Source organism: Berghia stephanieae, chromosome 4, assembly GCF_034508935.2.
Source record: "Berghia stephanieae isolate SIO BIC M18660-M18661 chromosome 4, UCSD_Bste_1.3, whole genome shotgun sequence".
In the NCBI taxonomy this organism is placed as follows: domain Eukaryota; kingdom Metazoa; phylum Mollusca; class Gastropoda; order Nudibranchia; family Aeolidiidae; genus Berghia; species Berghia stephanieae.
The window spans coordinates 44,801,941-44,826,915 of NC_088363.1; the positions used below are offsets into that span (position 1 = coordinate 44,801,941).

Genomic DNA, 24,975 nt, shown 5'->3' on the forward strand with positions numbered 1-24,975 from the left:
ATATGATCAACAAAATACAATCAAATAATAATGATATCATATCATATATGTAAAATGCTGTACGTTATTGTACTGGAATTTATAACCTTATTAAAAAAGACGAATAGGAGAATCGCTGATTTATTAATTGTGTTCTTAAACAATTTTCTTATTTAAAAAGAGAAATAAAAAATAACCCAAAAAAATGGCAATCTTTTGAGGAAGTAATAAATAAAAAAGATCATATACTATTTTTCTGGATGGAAGAGTTAGCATAATGTTTTTGAAAAGGTAAGGATAATAATATTAATTGTATACTCTTATATTAATAAACAGCAACAAGATAAAACAAGCAAAACATTCTTTAAAAATTAGTAATTATTCCATCGATTTGAGAGCATGGTTGACCTATGTATTAGTCACGTGATATCTATAATTTTCTATGGCTTGTCTGAATTGGGTTCTGAGATTTAGGTTATGTTGGTTCTAGCGTGATTTAAACATCATAGAAATGAATAATATTATTGTGAGCCAACTCTCCCATACAGACAATGGTTGAAATCGTACAGAGTCCAATGAAAACAAAGATTCTTGCAAAATCGGCTGCAACTGCTTCGTTCGTGAAAAAGTGTAAAAAGATATTTATTTAGGGTTCGACTAAACTCGAATTCGACCTTAAAAAGAGTGATCCGATGCCTCAAATTGTTATTATATCGGGTTGATTTTAACCAGTTATCTGCCGCACTCTGGAAAAACACGTATTTAAAAATTTGACCACAAAACACGTCCTCCAAATGTCGATTGATTTAAATTACCCTAATCTTGGCCCAAGAAAAACCCATCTCAAATCTGGGACCTCGCGAGCTTAACAATTCCATTCTCACATCTCTAATTCGTCTCTAGTGTTTCTTTCAATGTATTTTGTTGATAACCTTAACTCTGGAAAGACACATGTTAAAGATGTTGGCCACAAAACTCGTCCTTTAAATGTCGATGGATTTAAATTACCCACCATCTTGGCAAAAAATCTCAAATCTGGGACCTCGCGAGGTCAATACTCCATGTTCACATCTCTCATTCGTCTTTAGTCTTTCGTTCATCATGTTTTGTTGATGAAAGGGAAACACGAATCGTCAACATGTTTTGTCTTCGTTTATAAAACGAAAGCTTCCCTTTAATTCCCTATTGTTCTTATTTCTGAAAAAAAGGTTACATTAAAATACCATGCAGAATGTCATGTCTCTCACTGTAACATTTAATCGTAGTGTCTAAATCATTCCACCATAATACCATTTTGAAGCAAAGGGTTACAAATTGTCATCTGATCATTTGACAGTGATAAGCATTAGGTTATTAGTCGTTTATACTATTACTAATTGAATCCTATTTTAAAAAGAAGGACTCATGAATAGTCACGACCCCCAACACCTCTTCGCCCCCTTCGAGAGATATTTCTTAAGAAATTGACTGCGGGGATTTTGACCAAACTTAAATTTTGGTAATCAATCAAAATGCAGGAAATATATATATATGTAAATATAATATACTTTTAAGTTTAAAAAAATGTTAAATCAAGTCTCAAATTCCTGCCGGTAAGTAAAATTGTACCATTTTATCTCTCCAGACTTTATACCGTTTTGAGGCAATGGGTCGTATTTTTGGTTTAGATCTGTGAAATTGTCAACTGGGATTTCATTTTATTCCGTTAAACTAGTTAAACTTTGGATTTGTAAAATTTGATATTAATACGATTCCGTTGTTGATATGTTTCTATATAATATATTACATCGCTTTTCATATAATATGTTTTGTTATCATTAAACATCATCATCTTCATCATCATGGTTATCATGATTACCATCATATCCATCACCGTCATTATACCATTATCATCATCATCATAACCATCACGATCATCATTAAAATAATAATCAGCATCATCCTCTTCATATCATTATTATTATCAATAACATAATATTCTTGATTATCAACATAGTCATCGACATCAATATCATTCATTATCTATATTATCATTATCGTTATAATGATAATAATAATGGTAATAGTGGCAATACTGATAATCATAATAATAACAATAATAATAATAATAATAATAATAAATAATAATAATAATAATAAATAATAATTATAATAATAATAATAATATAATAATAATAATAATAATAATATTAATAATAATAATAATAATAATAATAATAATAATAATAATAATAATAATAATAATAATAATAATAAAAATGACAATTGTAATAGTAATAATAATGATAAACTTCATCATCATCATCATCATCATCATCATCATCATCATCACCCATCAATGCTAACATCTTATTCTTTACCTCACCTTCTCGATCACATTCAGGCTACATAATAACTTAATCTTCCCCGTCATAGATATTGCTCCAGCTTTCCATAGTACAATAAAAATATGAATTCCTAGTTTGCAACAAATTAATCAACCCAATTTCTCCAACCGATCCTTCAAAGCTAAAAACCGAATCAAGAGATCTTTAAGCAGACGCTCAATCCTTTCCTCCGACAGGGACAATCGGTTATCATTGCTATCATCAACATTGTCACTTTCATCTAAAATATCACCAGCATTATCATCATTATCATCATCATGATCATTATCGTCAGCAAAATCACCAAAAACTGTTCTTACAACGGGCTGTGGTCGTGAAGGGCGACCGAACCTCCTGAAAACACTCCTGTTATCGATAGAATCAAACCGTCTCTTGCTCACCGTCGTTTCTGAAGGACTCGTATGTTCAAAACCAAGCAGATCCAAGATGATATTCTCTTTTACATGTTCCGGCGTCTTGTCGCTATCTACGATTGATGCCAGATTGAATAATTCTTCGTCGCTGAGATTTTCTAGAGCCTTTATTAAATTGGCTAGTTCGTCGTCCAGTGGAATCCGTTTACCAAAACCACCGAATACGCTGTGATGAGCTATGCTGTCGAAATGCCGTTTTTTTCCAAATCCGACAAACGCGGAGCCACTTCCTATCCTGTCCAGTCTTCTTTTCCCGAACCCTGTAAAAGCTGAAGAGTGAATTGGGTCGAATCGTCGTTTTCCGAAAAATGCAAAAGAGCTGGATCGGTCGATAGGATCGAATCGACGCTTTAGAGCACTGAGCAAATTGTCTGAGCTGTCGGAGTCAGTTCCGCCGCCAGATCTACCGAATCGGCGAAAGGAGCTCCTGGTGTCAATGCTGTCAAACCGACGCTTGGAGATGGATTTGTGATCATTGCCATCACTTCCTGAATGCGTCAAGCTAAGAGTCAACTCCCCTTCCCCATTTCCAAAAGAACTGCGTTTGTTTATTTTGTGATCTTTTGCGTCATTATTACTTTTTTCGGATACCATAGACGATACATCGCGTTTTTTCCTCACTTTTAAATCTCCGCTAACTTCGTTGTCAACTAGCACTGTACGAGGTTCCTCCCCGCTGTGACTTTTGCCAAAAGAATAAAACGCTGATCCAGATGAAATCTTATCAAAATTTCTTTTATCTTGGACGTCAGCTTCGTTGTCCACTGAAGCTTTATCGCTACAACCTCCATTGTTGCATCTTTTGTCCAAGTCCGATAAACCACTGCCGCTATCGATTGAATCAAAAAACCTCTTTCCAAATCCGGTAAAAGCGCTTTGCCCTGAAATAGGGTCAAATTTGCGTTTTCCAAATCCGGTGAAAGCACTGTGGCTACTTATTGGATCAAAGTTGCGTTTTCCAAATCCGGTAAAAGCGCTATGGCTGCTGATTGGATCAAAACTACGTTTTCCAAAGCCGGTGAAAGCGCTATGGCTGCTGATTGGATCAAAACTACGTTTTCCAAAGCCGATGAAGGCGCTATGGCTGCTGATTGGATCAAAACTACGTTTTCCAAATCCAGTGAAAGCGCTATGGCTGCTGATTGGATCAAAACTACGTTTTCCAAAGCCGGTGAAAGCGCTATGGCTGCTGATTGGATCAAAACTACGTTTTCCGAAACCAGTAAAAGCGCTGTTTCCACTGATGGGATCGAATTGACGTTTTCCAAAACCGGTGAAAGCACTATGACTGCTGATTGGATCAAAGCTGCGCTTTCCAAAGCCGGTGAATGCGCTGTTACTGCTTATAGGGTCAAAACTACGTTTTCCAAAGCCGGTGAAAGCGCTATGGCTGCTGATTGGATCAAAACTACGTTTTCCAAAGCCGGTGAAAGCGCTATGGCTGCTGATTGGATCAAAACTACGTTTTCCGAAACCAGTAAAAGCGCTGTTTCCACTGATGGGATCGAATTGACGTTTTCCAAAACCGGCGAAAGCACTATGACTGCTGATTGGATCAAAGCTGCGCTTTCCAAAGCCGGTGAATGCGCTGTTACTACTTATAGGGTCAAAATTACGTTTTCCAAAGCCGGTGAAAGCGCTATGGCTGCTGATAGGATCAAAATTGCGTTTTCCAAAACCAGTGAAAGCACTGCTTCCGCTGATGGGGTCAAATTGACGTTTCCCAAAACCCGTAAAAGCACTGTGACTGCTGATTGGATCAAAGTTACGTTTTCCAAAACCAGTGAATGCACTATTTCCACTAATCGGGTCAAATTGCCGTTTTCCGAATCCGGTGAAAGCACTATGACTGCTGATTGGATCGAAACTCCGTTTACCAAAACCGGTAAAAGCGCTCTGTCCGCTAATTGGATCAAACCGGCGCTTTCCAAATCCGGTAAAAGCACTACGTCCTTCAATGGGATCAAATGACCTCTTGTCAGCGGACACGGAAAGTCCCTCTTCGTCCATCATCTCTTTCTCGCGTTTTCCAAAACTGGCAAACGCACTGTTTCCGTGTATGGGATCAAAGCTTCTTTTGCGCACGGCTCCACTTATCATTACGTCATTATCAGTAAAAATTTCCGAGCTATCATCACTCTTAGCAACGTATCCTTCCGCGCTCTCACCATCACCGACGTCATTAGCGTCCTCAGCATTCGACTGTAAGTGTGAAGCACCAGCGTCATTAGTCAATGTCTTCGTTTTGGTTGCGAATAACGTATGTGTGTCTGATGTTCCTTCTGAATTGTCAGACTCGGCGTCAGCTTGTGACGACGGCGCTGTCTCTTGGCTGACGGGTTTGACGTGGGAGTTCGTTAACTGCTCGTTGCTTTGAGGGGGCCCTGGGTCCCTGTCAATGGGATGACTGGCAGACGGGTGCCATTTGTCACTGTTGATTGGATTGGTGTACTGGGATTGGCCTTGGGGGGATGGGGGCTCTGGGAGCTGGTGAGAATGAGAAAAAAATAACAATAAATTAATGTATTGTTGCGATAATACAACCAAACATCAATATTATAATTGTGATAAAGAAAAATTATTGAATGAATGAAAAAAATATACAACAGTCAAAGTTGTATCTCGACGACATTTATTATATCGAGGGGACTAAGCTGCTAGAAGCTGTGGATGTTTTTAAAAATCTGAAAAAAAAATATAACAATTGAAAAAAAGAACAAAGTAGCAAATACGGCAATTTTTCGGGCTGAAAACTGTTGTGCAACTATGTGGTTCCAATGGAAGGACAAATGTTCGAATCCTTCTCTATGCAGCGCATAGTTAAGCCCTTGGAAAAGGCTCTTTACTCAAAGTCTGTGGCTGTAATAAGGTGTAAAATGAGTACCTGGCAGTTAACAGCTTTTTCTTTTTGGTTTCAGCCAGAAAAAATTGTAATATCGCCTTCCATGCGTCATGTCTTGTCCTACGTGTTATGTTTTGCAGTTGGATATGGACCCCTTTTAAAGTGCTTTGAACACGTTTATTGTATATTGTGCTATACAATTGATCTCGTTTCAAGCTAAAAAAAAATATTTTGTTCTTAAAATCATTGACAATTTTTTTAAAAATTAATCACATGATATAGTAGATTGTTCCATTAATTACTCTTTGGTAAAGAAATATTTTACAGGCATCTCATCTACATCGTTTTGAGGTTAGAAATTAGCATCACGATACATCATGATGGCCACAGTCAGATTGGCTAATCATATCTTATGCGGAAGGTTTGCTTCGTTGGACCTGAAGCATGTTGACTGTTCTCAGTTTTCTTCCAAGCGTTTTCACTGAAGACTTAATCGCCACCAAAATAAATATGACAAAGCGAACTTCGCTTAATAGTCAACGAAGGCAAAGGTACCCCATATAAAGGTGCTTTCAGAAATTTGGGTGCAAAAACATTCTCTTCTATTTCTATATGTGTGCGTATGTGCCTGTGTGCGTATATGTGTTTGTGTTTGTGTGTGTGTGTGTGTGTGTGTGTGTGTGTGCCTGTGTGTGCTTGAAGAAAATGTAATCATCTATGAGCTAGATCAGATAGACTTTTTATCCAATATCCAAAAATAATGAAACCATTTTTTACAGATTGATATACGAGTATCTTGTGAGTAACTCGCGATCCTATTTTAAATCAAGGGTAATTTTATTACCCGTTGACGTTTATTAACAACAACAACAACAACAAGACATAACAAAAAGAAATTCACAAAACTGTTACCATACAAACCTGTAAATCAGACTCTTATTTATGTCAATGGAACCGAAGATTATCTGGGTTCATGTAGAACTAAACGGACATTAACAATTATCTGCTACCCTTGGAAAAGCCCCCTGTCTCTGTTGTTTACTACTGTGCAGCTTCTATCCTTGGAAAAGATCCTTGCCTCTATAGATTACTACTGCAAAGCTGCTACCCTTGGAAAAGACCTTGCCTCTATTGCTTACTACTGCAAAGCTGCTGCCCTTGGAAAAGATCCTTTTCTCTGTAGCGTACTACTGCAAAGCCGCAAACTGGAATAGACGTCTAAGTGTATCTATTTTAAACGCTGTACTTTGGAGAAAATAACATTTAGATTTTTAAAAGTGGCCAGAAAACTCGTCCTTCAAATTATATCCACCGATTTAAATGACCACCATCTTGGTTAAACCTTTCAAACCTGGTTCTTCCCTGAAGACTTCGCAAAGTTCTATGTTTTAGAGTCCTTGCCAAGATGAGGGTCATTTAATCTATCGATATTTGAAGGACGGGGTTTCTGGCCAAATGTTTAAACACTTGTTTTACAGAGCATGCCATTTAACTGATTAATTGCGACAATCGATTTTTGTTCTAGGGTAAGACGTTGAAGACAACACTGGTTTGCTTGAGTCTGTATCTGATGACAGTAATAAATCTAATGTGATTATAGCATGCCAAAGAGTTATAATAATAGAGATTTGACAACGAGACACTCACCGCTTGGGAACATAAGAATATGGCGACCAAGGTCAGCTGTCCAAAGGATATTGTCAGAGAAGTCATAGTTATTTTCTCTTGATTTCTGGTTTCTTGAGGAGGAGGAAAGGGGGTTGGGCCTGGAACAAATCGGGAAACATAACAATTAGAATGTATGTATGCTTTAAATTGTTGTAATTATTACCAATTTTCTGAGTGGGTAAACCATAGTGATTATAAATGTTTCAGATAACAAGATTGTGGCGAGTTATAAAACCGGCTTCATCATCATCATCATCATCATCATCATCATCATCATCATCATCATCATCATCATCATTATCATCGTCATTATCATCGTCATCATCGTCGTCACCATCATCATCATCATCATCATCATCATCATCATCGTCGTCGTCGTCGTCGTCGTCATCACCACTACCACCACCAACATCATCGTTATTGAGTTTTTTTTTCTCTTTTTGCTAGTCATAAGTAGTCCTTCAGAGGCATCAGACCTATGAGGCCGGAGTTTATCCCGGTTTCTATAGCGCTTAACGGAAAATTAATGTTATCTATTCAGTGACTCAAAGAGGAAAATGCTTGTCTTCTTTGCCTGGTAGAACAGTACTCTGAGAATCTTTTCAAAAAATTATAATTTTCCCTGGTCATTCTAAACAATATAAATGGATTGTTTGCAAATATTAGGGGGTTCCGAAAGCTCAGTTTGGTAGATCACTCTCTTCACACGCAAAGGGGCCAAGATCGATCCCGGGTGCAGTCGAGATTTTTTTTCTGATCCCCCTGTCCACCCAGTAGTGATTGGGTAGCTGGGCCTGTTAGATCTGGCGTCCTATCCAAAGGACACCAAGCGTTTGCTATTGTCCGTGTCACGCTATAGAAACCGGTTTAAACTCCGGCTCCATGGACCAATTATTGACTCTGAAGGATTACCTCATTGAAAGAATTAACACGGTTTCCACACGAGGGTAGGTTATTGGGTTTTGAAAGCGATTCTAACTCCTGGGTGTTGTGGATTGTAAATTAGTAATGAACAACGATGAATATAACATCTTCCAAAAAGTACAAAAGATCAAGCACGAAAGGTTTTGGGCTCCCAGCCTTTTTTCAGCCAATAACAAAAACAATTAAATATTTATACATCGCTTAAAACCCATCCACACGGCATTCTATGTTTGGTCATTTGTTCTGTTGTCGAAGCTGTTATCTTCATTTGTGTTCGTTACTTTTTACTGGTTTTGATAGTCACCTCCTCATGATTTCAATGACTAAATGTTGTTTCTATTGATGCATTGCGTTTACTAAAAAGCTCATAACAATGCCAGCCTGATATTCCGGACAAAACTATGTGCAACCTTAAAGGCTTATTGTCCGATAAATACAATCTAGCAAAAACTACTCATAAAAATGGCTGGTAAAAAACAATAACAAAAAGCCGAGTAACGTCAATTTCGTTCTATCTATATTATACTTATTTAATCTGTGTCATTCTCGAGTTTATTGTACTGGAGGTAGGAAAGCTTTGAACATTTTTTTTTTGTTATCAGGTCACCCGTAACCCGTAACCCATTTATCTATCTTATTAGCAGTACACTGGTGTACACTGACAAAAAGCCATGACACCTAAATATTCATCGAGACCTTCTTCTTCTTCTTCTTCTTCTTCTCCTTCTTCTTCTTCTCCTTCTCCTTCTCCTCCTCCTCCTCCTCCTCCTCTTCCCCATTCAATAAAGGCTCAGGATTAATAATTGATAGCGAGTAGAAGGTTAAATTAATTTACAGGGGGGGGGGGGGGGGGAGGAGACGTTTTTAGCTATCAAAATAACATTTGCGTCACTAAAGCCCATTCTCGTCACAGCTGTACATAGATAAAGTCAAATAAAATTCCCTTCATTCATCCTCAGGATGAAAGACGAACGAAAGACCAGAATAAACCAGGCGTCAGTCGCAGGATAGTACAAAGTACTGTTATACTTTTAGTACGAAGCAAAGATCATACCATAGAACTCTGTTAATTTCGGGAAGAACTGTATATATCAAATAACGATGGATGAATGTGAATCCCGAATTTTCGTAAATTTTAAAAACTTAAAACATATTTTGAGTCTCATGTTTAATAACCTTCTTTTGGCATCTTAAGTTTGATCTTAAGCAACTCACAACTAGAGAGAAAAAATGTATTGTATCAAAATGAATAATTTCTCACTTTCGTCTTTTTAATACACTAAATAAATTGAACTCTTATATAGCGCAATATCCACTAAATATGCTCAAGGCTCTTTACAAAGGTCCCTGACGAACAGCAACAAGTAACATGTAGAACGAGACAGGACGCTTGTTAGGCGATATTACAATTTTTTCCCCGAAAGAGACAACGCTGTTAACACCAAGTACTCATTTTACACCTGAGTACGGTGAGAGAATGTGAGTAAAGAATATTTTCCAGGACCCAACTATTCGCCGGGCGAGGTTCGAACCCAGGACCTTCCGATCCGAAAGCGAGTGTCGTACCACTAGACCATATAGCCGCATTCCTCTTCCGTCTCATTATTCACTACTTTTTATTCCCCCCCCCCCCCCTCCCCGGCCCACTCGCCCACGGCAGACGTTCGATAACAACATACGTAACATAACATAGAATTAATACAAGGGAGATGTTCTGGGCTTCCCTTTCCAACATGACTTCATTGCTGGGAAGCCCCATTTATTGACAACGGGGCTAATGTGATTCTTCACGACCACCGCCAGGCGTCGCCTCATCAAAGGGCCATAACTTGTAGTTTGGGGTCACAATATTGTGTGTGTTTTACACCTCGCGATTATCATTACTAGAATTACGACAATTACCACCAAAAGAAGAAGAAGAAGAGAATAAGACAACAGCATCAGCAGCAACATTCACGGAAACAATAATAATATCAACAACAAAAACAACAACAACAACAACAACAGTAGGAATAACAACGACAGAAAAGGGACCAAAAAGACAAAGTGTAAGAACTGCAATACACTGTTATGAGATCGTTAGAGGTCATTCTATATTAGAAGGACGAGTATTCCGCCCAAAATCTTATAAACTTTTTTTTTTTTTGGAGAGTATGACAGAATAGTAATAAAAATGCATCGTACAAACACAGCTCAAATTTTAGGATTGATAAAAAGCTATCACATTTTTCTATCAGAACACAGAAAGCTATTCTCGGCTATTCAATGAAAACGAAAAAATTGTGATGCTGAAATGTGTCTGTGTTAACTGAGAAGAAAAGTTAATAAACGTTTTTCATCAAAAAAGCAGATAAATTCTCTCTGATTTTCTAAAATCGTCATACCAATTGCTTTCTTCGCGGCGCTACACTCATGCGGCTAACGTCATTTTTTTTTCAGTCTGTCTCTGGAGATAGACCCTTTAAACTTCCCTGAGGTTGAATAAAGGTTTTTTTTAAGCATTTTATATTTAAACAACGACACAAACGACGATAAAAACATCAATAGAATATCATGCGAGCATTTAATCTAGTTGTCACTCCATTTGTCTTGTTTTGTTGTCCCAGAGAGATGGGACGAGCCGCAGTGGCGAAAAAGCCTTCATCATTTCCGGTTACAAAATAGAACGATCACGCAATGAAATGATTCATTTGAAAAGCATCACGCATGTCTCAGGCAAATGCTGAATGACTAACACCCACACATACACAGCAACCACACAAACACTCATACACACAAACAAATACAAAACACAAGTATGCACACATCAGACACACCCTCAATACACGCACACATACAAACAAACAAATAAATTAGCAAGAACCATGACAAAAACAAGGATTTTAAAGAAAAAAAAACTCCATAGAAGCTGAAATTCAGGTTCGCTTTAACACATTTCATTGAGCACGCAACTTACAAGCAAGGGGGAAAAAGTAGTCCTTCAAAGCCATTAGGCCCATGGATTCGGAGTTTGTCTCAGTTACTATAACGTGAAGCTGACTCTAGCAATTGCTCGCTATCATTTGGGTAGGAAACTAATTTATCGTAAAGTACTTTTGCTAGACCCAACATACCCGCCCAATACGTTTCAACAGTCGTAACGTCACTTCCCTCGTATGGTAACTTAGTAACTGGCTCTAAACGATCGGAACAATGGCGGACGCCCTTATAAAATATTTCTCCGACGAGCATAAAAGCGTATCCAGAGGGGAAAAAAACCCATTATAAATCTGATCATGTTTTGACTTTTACACATTCTGATCACAAGACATATGAAAAGTTCTAGCCAGCATGAAGAATAAATAGTACCGATTTTCTTTGTTTAGAACCACGATAGCCGCCGTTGCTGGGCGACGTGACATCAGACTATTGAATCCAATTACTGGCTGGGTGGACAAGTGGGGGAGGTAGACAAAACAAATCTCGACCCTGTTCGATCTTGGTCCCTTTTGCGTGTAAAACGAGTGCTCTGTCAACCTACAAGCAAGGAAACAGTGTTTATTTTTTTGACATCGGGTTAGATGTCAGGAGCCATAGATGATCCCGGTTCCCATTGCGTTCAACAGAGGGCAGCAACGGATTGTTACCCCCTGAGCGCTAGATCTAAAATATCCAGAAACCAGCTACCCAAATCAGCACTGGGCGCACAGGCTGTTCGAAATGTGTTGCTGTTGGCTGGGACCCTTAAAAAGCGCTTTGAGCACGTTTATTGGATATTGCACTATCTATACAAAACCTCAAGTTTATGTGCTTTTTTATGACGGACATTTAATAAATATTTATTTTCCCAGAGATACTAGAGGGAATAGAGAGAATTCCTATTTGTTTATTTGTTAACTTCATTCATATTTTTAATTAAGGAACTTAAGACCTCAAATTAAGGACACTATGCGATATTCATTCATGATTTATTTGATTTATTTGTTGTATTAAAGTCGTTGGATTTGTGGTTCATGGGGCTGCTCTTAGGGGTACAAATAGAATTACCAGTGCTTAATGAACATTGCGTGTGCGGATAATGTCTGTATCTCTCTCTCTCTCTCTCTCTCTCTCTCTCTCTCTTATATATATATATATATATATTATATATATATATATATATATATATATATATATATATATATATATATATATATAATATATATATATATAAATGTGTGTGTGTGTGTGTGTGTATGTGCGTGTGCGCGTATGTGTGTGTATGATGTGGGTGGGTGTTATCTGGGGCGTGATCGAACGTAACGATATCGTGAGGACTTCCATTTTTTTTTTCTTTCTTTCCCAGTTATTTATAATTTGTTGATTTCGAGTGTTATTTGAATCTTTTCTCGTTCTAAACATCCCAGAACAATATCGGAAATAAATGTGGGCAATGCAGTGCCTGACAAAGCAAAAACAAAACAAATACCCCCCCCCCCCCCCCCCCCCCCAAAAAAAAAAAAAACAAAACAAAACCCAACAAGATCCCAAAAAAGAAAATCACCCTGAGGTGACACTGTTACATACACAACGTTTTAGATTTGTATCCCTAGTATCCCTAGTCGACTAGCTGAAGAAGCTTGTCTTGTATTTTTATTTCTGCTTGGTATTTATTGGCACTTTTTTCGGAGGAAAATCCGAAGAAAGGTTAAGAGGGAGTTACGACCAATTAATTATACCAGAAAACAATATCAGGAACTTTAGATATTTAAGATTTTGTCATTTTAATATCGCGGTAGGTCTTGGATTCACAAAGTCACATAAATTTGCACCATCTCCTCAATACGGTAGCCTATTATGATGTCGAGGTGAAGTAGTTGTCCAAAAATGATTTGAATAAGCAGAAATACAAGTGGCCCATCGTCTTGAAACGGTATTATGTCGGTCCGGCTTAAGATGCTTCAAAATTCACTTTGCAGTCCAAAAAAAAAAAAGAAAATTGTGATACGTTTGTGTATATTGACATAATATCATAGTACCAATTTAGAGAGCAGGCACTGGTGTGAGGTAAAAACATGGAATGATGTGTATGAAACAATGCTAGACAAAGTAAAAAGAAAAAATGCAAGAAAAAAATCATCCCAAAATAACAGCCTCCCTCGACTGTCGAGGCAGGTTGGTTGTTTTGGGATTATCTAGAGATAGTATGCGCTCGGCTAAGAAGTTCACAACATTGCCATCCAGAAGTATAACGGACCAATACACAAAACTCTGTGTAACTATGAACTTTTATCGTCTGGATAATACGGTTAAGTGAGAATCACTCATAAACGTGGATGGCAACAAAAAACAAAAAATAGCAATAACAATAACAAAGACCCAAGTGACGTCAACATCATTCTATCTATAAATACATTAACTATAATATTATATTACCAGTCATAACACCTCGTGATTTACTTACAGTTTGAGTAACAATCACAGGTTTACAATGCCACTAAATACTCCAGTGTTCAGGACCTTCGGCATAAGTAATAATTTCACACTAAAACAAACTCACACAATCGTTTGAAAAACAAAAACAACAACAGTAAGTTGAAGAACCCTATTATTCTGATAATTATGAAGTTTTTTCCCTTCTTGTATGCATGATATGTTTCAACTGCTATATCTGGCAATGAATTAATCATTCACAAATTTTAGACGTGAATGACTAATAATAACTTGTAATAAAAATAAAATCACAGAAAAGTATAGATTCTTTTTTTTCCGTAACCATCAAACCCGAAGTGAGGAATAAATTAGAATAAAGTTTCCAATAATTACACAACAATAAATACGCCTTATTCATCAGTCATATCCCGACACTTGTATATTTCCAAACAAAAATTGTTGTAAACACAGTGAAAGTTCTAAAAACAAACAAATTTGATTTAATTAAAAATTTCTAATTTCCACAATAGAGTAAAGAATCTACACCACAAGAGCAACGGACGAAGCTGCGAAGTCGAATGACATCAGGACATTACACTATGCATGAGTTTTGCTCACAATCCCTTTTTAAAAGTAATCAAAACAACGTTCCACCGATCACGACATCAAATAAGAATGATATTTTTATATAAAAATCATCGATAACTACCCGCGTATCACTCCGATGTTTTAACCCTTTCACGACAAAACGAAATTTCATTCAAATTACAAATTCACTTACTCCTTATCTGGCTGGTTTATTATTGGAGACATTGCCTATCCATTCTCAACCAGAGGGGAGAGTCACAACATGGCATTTTATAGTATGTCGCTTCTCTGCTTCGGTTTTGTACATATGTTGAAATCGATGTAATATTCAAATCGATTCCCGATAGTAACAGATTAACAAATCCGATTTCTGCAATTATTTTGCAGTGAAATTGTTGTTAGAATAATTTGACAATAATTTTCTAAAATTTTGTTTCCATCAAAATTCCTTATATCCGGTTTTCTTTAGTTTTTTAAAATACTGTTTTGTTTTCTTATTCTGAGAAATCGAAAACCATCTCCCCTTAAATGTCTTTTTTATAATCAGATGAGGAGGTTTTTTTTATATTAATAAACGTTAAACTGTATGTTAAATGATTATAGCACCAGAGAGACAGCTTTTTGTGTGAAAAATAAATCTTTAAATAAATAAAAAATATTTTAAAAATCGGCTTGACAAGTTTTAAACAAATCTCTGTTGACTTGTGTGTAAATAAAAAAGAATGAAGGAATGAAAATGATGATAATGATAGGGGTGGGTATTTGTCTCATTGTTATCGAACTTTGGAATAAGATCGATGGATGTTTAAATGATATATCAGTTATAATAATGTGAACATTTATATTGGGTGGGAGAATGGAGGGGGCGGGGTGTGGATGGCGGGGGGGGGGGGGAGGGTTGGAGAGGCGGTGTAGGAATATTTAATTTCCAATATTAAGTGCAAAGGATTGGCTAGATTGTTTGGAGGTGGGGCTGAGGATTGGGGGGAGGGAGGGGGGGGGGGGCGAAGAGGGCCGATTGATTGCAACAATCTTGAGTCACAGGGTGCAGTTGTCTTGGATTTGCTTAAGAAATATCATTTTGCAACTGAAATAAATATCATTTAATTAAAAACAAAAAGCTTTTTTTATTCAGCTCATTTATTTAGAATGACTCTTTTGTTTCCGCTGCAGTTAACTAGATTTTCATTTGTGACCCATCGCCTCAAAACGGTATTATGTCGGAATGAATCAGATGCTAAAAAGTCAAATTATAGCTAACCTGGTCAAGAATATGAATTATTGCTATTCAGCACACTAAATTATGACATTTATTCTCCTCAATAAAACACAATCTCAACGCAAGTCTGATATTTCTGGCAATAGATTCAGTTTTAAGCATCTTAATCATCCCGACTTAATACGGTTTTGAGGTGAAGGGTCACATTTTGTCAGGTGCATTCCGCATTAAGGCGCACTTTTTTAAACAGTCTTGTTACTCATGAAATATTTGTTACTACCAATGATTGCCTATTTATTAATTAGTTAACTGCCTACTCGGGGGATAAATTTGTATTAAAAAAATTTGGCCAGAAAACTAGTCCTTCAAATATCCACCGATTTAAATGACCCTCATATTGACCAAACCCCCCCCCTCCCCAAACCTGGGACTTCGCGGTTATGAGTGACAAGGGCGAAACGCTACGGTATAAGTTTGTGGGGTCATCTTCATTCATCTAGTAACTGACCATTCTATAATACTTAACTTCAATAAAGGTGATTGTACAACTGTAAAATTGTATTGCCGATCGGTCATGTGCATCATATAATATTAAATCATAAAAATGGCGGTACCTTCATCTAAACGTCTGTCTACGATGCCTTTGAACAGAGAAGAAGAAGAAGAAGAAGAAGAAGAAGAAGAAGAAGAAGAAGAAGAAGAAGAAGAAGAATGGAGAGCGAGAGAGAGAGAGAGAGAGAGAGAGAGAGAGAGAGAGAGAGAGAGAGAATGGGGTAAGGATAAAGAACCAATTGTGTCCAATAGTTGTCGAACCCAAGACCATTCGATTCAAATTCAATTCTGCTCACAGTGGGTCATCAGTTGGCCGCCCCATGGTTGATTTGAGTTCATTCAGGCGAGTAATGGAAATGAATCGACGTCTGGTCGAAGGTGATTTAATATCTCAGACAAAATCATGACCAACTCTATCAACTCCTGACTTCCGTATCTCGAGCCATTTCAAATGATAAATCGTTCCTATGCTGCTCTAATAATTATATTGTTGTTTTCTAGGCGGCGAAATGAAATTTTAGTAGTCGTTTTGAGATGTTTGTTTTTGTTTGGATAGCTGCCCTTTACAAGTTATCATTATCATTATTATTATTATTATTGTTATTATTATGTTATTATTATTATTATTATTATTATTATTATTATTATTATTATTATTATTATTATTATTATTATTATCATTATTATCATCATTATTATTATTATGATTATTATTATTATTATTATTATTATCAAATTCATTAGTGTCATCATCGTTGTTTTTGTTATTGTTATTATTGTTATCGTTACTACTATCACTATTATATTATTGATTATTACGACTCTTATTTCCACCACTTTCACCACCATCAGCACCACCACCAACTCCATCATCACCACTACCATCATCACCACCATCATCATCATAATCATCATCATCATCATCATCATCATCATCATCATCATCATCATATCATCATCATTATCATCATCATTATCATCATCATCATCATTATCATCCTCAACACTATCATCCAATTGCTGCTTGTATTTCATGATATTAATTAGCCTGCTGAACTTGGATTAAGATCAAAACCATTGTGAAGGGCATAGAACATGGTAAAATGCACAAATGACCTTTATCATTTTACCAATTTATCATTGTAATAACCAATGTTCCGAAATCATACGTCTCAATCCTGATTAGATCGTTACTTGTATAGAGGGAAAGGTCTGAAAAACTTCCAAGTAGTTCATCGTTCTTGCAGACCATTCCACAGAGGACTGGGATTCTTTACAGATGTCTTCGTGTATCTAGACATGTACTGGCGCATAGAACATGGCAATAGTGTGTAAACGGTCTATGTCAATAAATTATACATATTTATTTTTTCTAACAGTCAAGAAACTACCATCACACGCCTCCTCCATGGTTAGAATTTCTAGCAAACCTTGGGCTCAGGTTAGAAAGGTTTCCAAGTCATAGCTCCTAGTAACTGCAGGGTTGCCAGATTAATTTTACAAATCAAAGCCAAAAAAATGTGACTTTGAAAAGGTACATTGTAGTAATATTTTTATTTAATGAAAAAAAAACAAAACAAAATAAATAAATATAGTCATGGCAAAATGTCAACACCCATTTTTCTCATCTCACGTGGCTTCAAGAAACGCAAAGTAAATGAGATGTGTAGGAAAAAACGCCAAATTGGCAATCCTGCTTACAAATTGAGTTGGGAGTGCCTCACAGTTGACAGACCTTAGTCTTCGTGTACCCAGGCGTGTCCTGCCGCCATTCTTCCCCTGCCAACCATTCGTCACGTGAGTCGGGACACAGCCCCATATTTACGTTCTTGTTTCTCGATATTAACCCTCCACACACTAAACTTGATTTTTAGTCTAATCTGACATCAGATCAAACCGTTTTGACCAAGAATGGAAAGCAGCTGGTTGAGGATTCAATGGTGACCGAGTCGCATCGCGTTTGCGGCTCCCTTGGCGAAATAGTCAAAGTTTGTAGTTTGGATCAGATAAATAATAAGAGAAAAAAAAAAATACGATTTGAGAGATATCCCGTGTCGCCCTCAGCGGGGTATAGAAGTGCCCGAATTCTATTGTAATTCATGATGATGATGATGGTGATAACTTTTAGTTATGTAGTTAGATCTGTGTGATACGTGATAATACTCCGTGGGATATACTACGGAATACCGGATATTAGCTTGCACGGGTGATAAATTGGGTCGGTTGTGTGTTTCAGATACACAAACACACATACACACAAACATAGTGTATGTGTGTGTGTGTGTGTGTGTGTGAGAGAGAGAGAGAGAGAGAGAGAGAGAGAGAGAGAGAGAGAGAAAAGATGGATATATATATAAATAGATGTCCGTAATGATAAGCCGGTCAACTCAAAATTTATGATTCAAGCGTTGAATAAAGTTTGAGCTCAATTTCTATCGTCTTTTTATAGACAATGCAATTTTCGAATTCGTATAAGATTTTCCATGGAGCTTTTTATTTTGGCATAGATAGATATTTTATGCATTTAATATCTTTATTTCGCTCACTTAACGTAGAATTTTTCCCAATGTTAAGAACGGGTAATCGTTAATATAAATGTTAAGAAACTGATTGTATTCAAAATACTGAAAGGAAGGACTAACCAATATCGATTCAATGCAAGTACTCCAACTTCATTGCCATACTCGCTAACTGGAAGGTTGACACATGACCCACATGTTAAAAAATATCGCGTTTGTTTTCGAAGGGATTTAACAAAATAAATTTAATTTGATTTTTAAAATAAAATTATCACAATGTCTAATCAATCTCATAAAACACGCAAGTAAAATCCATGCAAAATATGTTCACGGTTAGTACAATGGTTTCGGAGACCTAGTGTTACAAAATGTCCAATTTGCCAAGTATGTAATAAGATATATATTTATAGACAGCCGCCGTGCAGCGCCGCAAAGTGGACGATGGCAAGGTGACTCGCTCAAGGCCATACACCGCAGCTAGTAGTCAAACTCAGTATCTTTTGGGTATGAAGCAAAGACCGTATCTATGTGCCCGATTGCACCGAACAATAAAAATAAGCTAAGAAAAACAAACAAACAAGCAAGCAAGCAAAAACAAACAAAATTCAACAAACAGAAAATAGTGTTATCCTGGCGTGGACAGGGACCATCTTTTGAGTCCAGAATGTAATGAAAACCAACAAAAGCGACAATTGTCACCATCTGCTTTGACCGCCTAATTAAATTTCAAATCCCCACAATGCCTCCTCTCTCCCCCCCCCCCCCCTCCCTGTCCCTACATACAAAAACACTGTCTTTTCATAGACATAGATATAACCGGTGTTGTGTAGTGCATTGCATTACGTGGACGAGTCTGTGGGATATTATTTTTTGTTATCCGTAGGTAATTCTTTTTATCGTTTCCTTCTTGAACTGGTCGTTGGCTGGGCTATGACTGGTTTGAATTTATTTTTGCTATGGTTTGCTATTTGTTTTACTTTGGGGAGAGGGGCGGGGGGAAGGGGGGAGGGGGATGGAGGCGAGGTCCAAAGAGAGATAGAAAGATAAAACTATATAGAGATTTAGGTATATAGATAGATGGATAGTTAGATAGATAGGTAGATAGATAGATAGATAGGTAGATAGATAGATCGATAGACAGATAGATAGATAGATAGATAGATAGAGAGAGAGAGAGAGAGAGAGAGAGAGAGAGAGAGAGAGAGAGATATCAGCATAATTTCATTAGTATTATCGTGTGGAAATTCAAAAGCTCTTATCCATTACTTAAAGAATAATACAGACATCTCTTCAATAAATATTTTAACATCCCACTCGGATACAAAACGCCACCCAGCTTGTGTTTGGATTATAAATACAGCACAGCACACCAACCAACTTTGGGAAAGTTCTGTCTTGGGATCCAATGTTCTTGTTATGTATTTTGCTATTGTTGAGGCCTTGATATCAATATAACATTTCTTGTTAAAGATTGCTTAGATCAGAAGATATTTGTGACCCGCCGTCTCAAAACGGTATTATGTCGGGATGACACAAATGCCAAAAAGTCCAATTAAACTTTAACTGATTAAAAATATGCAATTTTGTTTTTTAGTGCTCAAAAAAAATTATATTCATTTTCTTCAATCTAACATGTAAACACCCCCCCCCCCCCCCAATCTTATAGTTTTAGATATTTTGGTTTTAGTCATACCGATATAATACCATTTAGAGGCTAAAGTTCCCATTTGGAGAGCGTGTAATGAAAATGAAGATACATTTCTATAAGTTTTCATTGTTGATCAATTGGTTTTGCTCCTGAGTACTTGCTGCATGAGAACTGTATGTATGTTTGTGTATGAAAGGTATTTGTATATATATATTATATATATATATATATATATATATATATATATATATATATATATATATATATACGTAAATGCATATTCGTGTGTGTGTGTTTGTGTGTCTGTGTTTATGTATATATGTAGGTGTAGCTTTTACTTTTAAGCTCCAGCCAGCCTCCTATCGGTTTAAACTTGAGAACCCGTAAGACAAATGACAGCAACAAACCGATTGAATTCATAATTCAACCAGACAAGGTTTTGTAATAGAAATGAAAACCTGGTCCCCACGCTACTGGTAAATTGTCAAGATTCGCATTTCTTAACGACATTTATTTGTTGTCGACTTCATTTTTTAACTCTTCTCTCTTTTTTTTCTTTTAAAAGAGGAGAGAAATTTTAAGTAGGGTATTTGACTAAAATTGACAATACTCGGGAATTTTAAACAACAGTCAATAGTGTGAATTGATGGGCATCTTTATCAACCATTGAAGTTGAGGCCTACTATATATATATATATTTTATATTATATATATATATATATATATATATATATATATATTATATATATTAGTAAAAGTGCAAAGAGGTAATGTTGACATTACTTGAGGATAAGAAAAGTGGGGAAGAGCAAAATCTTAAACTGAAATTCAAAAACTAAACTGAGCAAGCTGAACACCACGTATTAAGTGGGTGAAAGATAGTCAGTGGGCGTCAGAATTCTAATATAATCTCGAAATATATATTTATGCACTATCGATCCACCAAATCTGAATACAAAGGGGAAAAAAGTGTTGATTTAGATTCAGTAAATTTGCATAAAATTATCGAATCGAACACAATACCAAATAATTGTTTATCAGATATGAACGTTTGTTGACAAACGTATTGTTCATTATGGATTCCTTTTCCTGAGTAATTGGTGACGATTTTGTTGATACACCGTTTAGTGCCTTTGTCAGTTTCCAGGGTTTCTTCTCATCCCTTCCAAATTGAGATTTTGTTGACAAACTTACTGTTCAAATTGGACAGATAGGATAAACGATTTACCCATATTGATTTATCCCATAAATTATTTTAATCCGCGATGAAATGATTTACTAACCTGAAATTATGCCGCTTAAGCGAAACGAATACATTATTCGTGCAGGCAAAAGCCAATATGCCAAATAATCTATTCGTCATATTATGACCCATCATTGTGACCTTGCAGAATTTCTAAATAATCATAATTTGTTATGTTATCTGGTCCAGATGATTTATTCTGATTAAGGCTGTTTAGGCCTTTCATGAGCTCTGTCATGTGTAGGTTTTCCATGGAGCAATTGGCTGCTTGTTTCCCTGATAGCATTATGGATTCCTTTTCCAGAGTAATTGGTGTAGATTTTATTGATGCATCGTTTAGTGCCTTTGCCAGTTTTGAGAGTTTCTTCTCATCCCTATCCAAATTGAGCTTTTGTTGACAAACGTATTGTTCCAATAGGATTCAATAGTCGTAACGTCACTTCCTTCCTAATGACGCATGGTAACTTAGTAACACTGGCTCTAAAATATCGGACGCCCGTCTGAAATATTTCTCCATAAAAGCGTATCCAGAGGGAAAAAACATAAATTTGATCACGTTTTGACTTTTACACATTCTGATCATAGGCATATGAAAAGTTCTAGCCAGCATGAAAAATAAAAAGTAATGATTTTCTTTGTTTAAAACCAAGATAGCCGCCGTTGCCGGGTGGCGTGACAACAGACTACTGAATCCAATTGGACATATAAAAGACACAATTTACCCACATTGATTTACCCCTTAAATTATTTACATCCCTGAGGAAATTATTTACTACCCTGAAATTATGCCGCTTAAGCTAAACGAATACATATTCGTGCTACTTTTGCAGGCAAAAGCCAATCTGCCAAATAATCTATTCGTAAAATGGCCGATTAGAGTAGACGAGTGATAAAACTATCTTTAATTTAGTTGAGGGTCGCAAGTGACTCGTTTATCAACCTTTAAAAATAGTTGTATTATTGATAGAATTTGCCAGTAATTCTGTGTTCTTTAAACATTCGAGGTACGGAACAATTTTGGTCCCCAACCGTATCATTTTTTTAAAAAGAAAAAACTTATCAAAACAAAAACTATGAAATAATAGAGCTATTTCATCGGACTGATTCGACAGGACACAAATATCTCAATGCAATCCATATTTACAAATAGTCGTCAAGAAAAATATAGATGATTAAACATTTAGGTTAGCCAGACCACAGCAAACAATCAATTTTAGGTTTTTAGTACTTTGGTAGTAATAGTGTCTGAGCTGTTTATCAAACTACTCGGATCTCCTAGATTTTATCAACAGACTTAATTTGTAGCCGATATGAGAGTGAATACAATTTGTTATCAAGGTTGCCAGATAAATATTGCAAAATCATTTTTTAATGACATAGAATTAAGAAACCTGGCAAAAGGTCTTCAAAAGGGTCCAAAATGTTAGGCTTCACTTTTTCTTATAATTGCTTACAGAAGTAAAAAAAAAAAAGTATCTAACTTTTACTTTAAGTACCATCAAGCCTTGAGTTAGTGTCTTGATTTGATAAAAAAAATCCACATCGCGCATTTGCCAGTTTAAGGCTAAACCAATGTATTTTAAAAAAAAGTGAAATTAGCGTTGCTTTGTCAGTAAAGTGAGTGAAGTTATGTATTTCGAAAAAATAATAATGACGAAATTCCAGTTTCTATGCCAAACGGATTCAAAAACGTCAAGATTTTGGAATTTAGTTTTAAAAGGCCAAATCGGCAACCCTGTTTGTTATTTGGGACATTCGGAGCTATTTGTACGGAACTATCACAGACCTGTCCTGATAATAGTCATTTCCGTTGTGATTCCCGGTGGGGAGTTTTCGTCCCTGTCGCTTGGTTACTGACGCTAAACAGATGTTTCCCGCCTTTTGTCGTTATGTCATTTTTGAAGTTTATGTATGGTTGGTGCATTGTGACATGTGATGGGATTGTGTGGGTGTGGGTATGTGTGTTTGTGTCGTAGACTTAGGATTAATGCTTAATTAATGGGAGAGAATTAACGTTGGTGTTTGTTCCAAGGATGATAGTGATGATGATGATGATGATGATGATGATGATGATGATGATGATGATGATGATGATGATGATGATGATGATGATGATGAGATGATGATAATGATAATGATGATCATCATGATGACAATGATAATGATGAAAGTGATGATGAATTTTATATATCGGATTTAAAAGTAGTAATAATAGTATGTAACAGTAGTAGCAAACGAGAAGAGGAAGTAGTAGTAATGCTATTTGTGGTGCCACTAATTGTTTTTAACTGGTCACGATCTTATCTTTGTAAAAAAGAGAAATACGAGTAAGTGGGTGGCAACGATAATGGCGATGATAATGGCGATAAAAATGACTATGATAATGGCGATGATAATGATTATAATAATGGCAATGATAATGGAGATAATAATGGCGATGATAATGGCTATAATTCTGACAGAGGTGCGTGCCATAGACATGACAATATTGGAAACGTTATAGCATACGTAAAGGTAGTGATTAGAATTTGCTATACTCGTAGTTTTAATTATAATGATTGGACACATCAAGAGTTAATCCAGTCAATTCAATAATCATCGGTCACGTGTGAGACAAATTAATACATTGGATTTGTTAGGGAATGGTATTGATGATGACAATGATGATAACAACGAGAATAATTGGAATAATAATGGCCGGATTCATTCATTCATTCATCATCATCATCATCATCATCATCATCATCATCGTCATCGTCATCATCGTCATCATCATCATCATCATCATCATCATCATCATCATCATTAGGTTAGTTTGGTTTTCTTGGATAGAGGTTTAGTTGATCTGGTCATCTCGTTCTAAATGATGTTAATGGAGAGGATGATTTCAAAACCTGCGAAGTCACTTCTGCCGTTCTCTGTAAAAAAGAAGGATCCAAAATTTTGCCTGAAAACTCGTCCTTCAAATATGGATCAATTATAATGACCCCCATCTAAGCACACAATAAGAACCAAAAAAAAAAAATCAAAAAAAAAAGAAAGAAAAAAAAAATAAAAAAGAAAACTTTCAAACCTGGGACCTGCCAACACGAGGATATTTTTAATAGATCAATTTTTGAAGGATGAGTTTTCTGCCCAAAACTTTAGACACTTTTTTTTTCCAGAGTACTTTTAATCATTATTTAAGTGAACGCCTCAGTAATCTATTAGCGTACACCATATAAGAACCATGGATTATTTTTTTTTCTTTTCGATGCCTGATTCTGTTTCATACACAACTTTTCAGACGTTTATACTACACAATCGTCTACGCGTTAGTGAGAACTTATTTATAATTGTTTTGGAAAACACTTTTTTGCGATCGGTTAACCAAGCCGGAAACTATCAAAATTCCTAACTAGCTATCCTCAATTAGATCATTAATGAGTCTTAGATTAAAATTGATGCAGACTTCCATCGCCATCGATAAAATGAATCCAATAACTAGTCTCTCACCCGACACATATTAAAATCTAACAGAATGGCTGCCATGTTTTGACATCAATTCAAGTTTGTCTTTATTTTTTAAATATCGGATACAAACAGGAAATCGATTCCCATAA

General features: G+C 36.3%; 1 protein-coding gene across 1 annotated transcript in view; it reads right to left on the bottom strand.

Annotated features, from left to right (window-relative positions):
- Positions 1–2,314: 2,314 nt before the first annotated feature.
- Positions 2,315–24,975, bottom strand: part of LOC144970651 (uncharacterized) — a 113,556-nt gene continuing 90,895 nt past the window's right edge. The window contains exons 3-4 of the mRNA XM_078910490.1: positions 7,269–7,387; positions 2,315–5,266 (exon numbers count right to left, since the gene is read on the bottom strand). Coding sequence (XP_078766616.1) covers positions 2,456–5,266; positions 7,269–7,334 — 2,877 coding nt within the window. The 5' untranslated portion in view covers positions 7,335–7,387 and the 3' untranslated portion in view covers positions 2,315–2,455. The remainder of the gene's footprint in view (positions 5,267–7,268; positions 7,388–24,975) is intronic.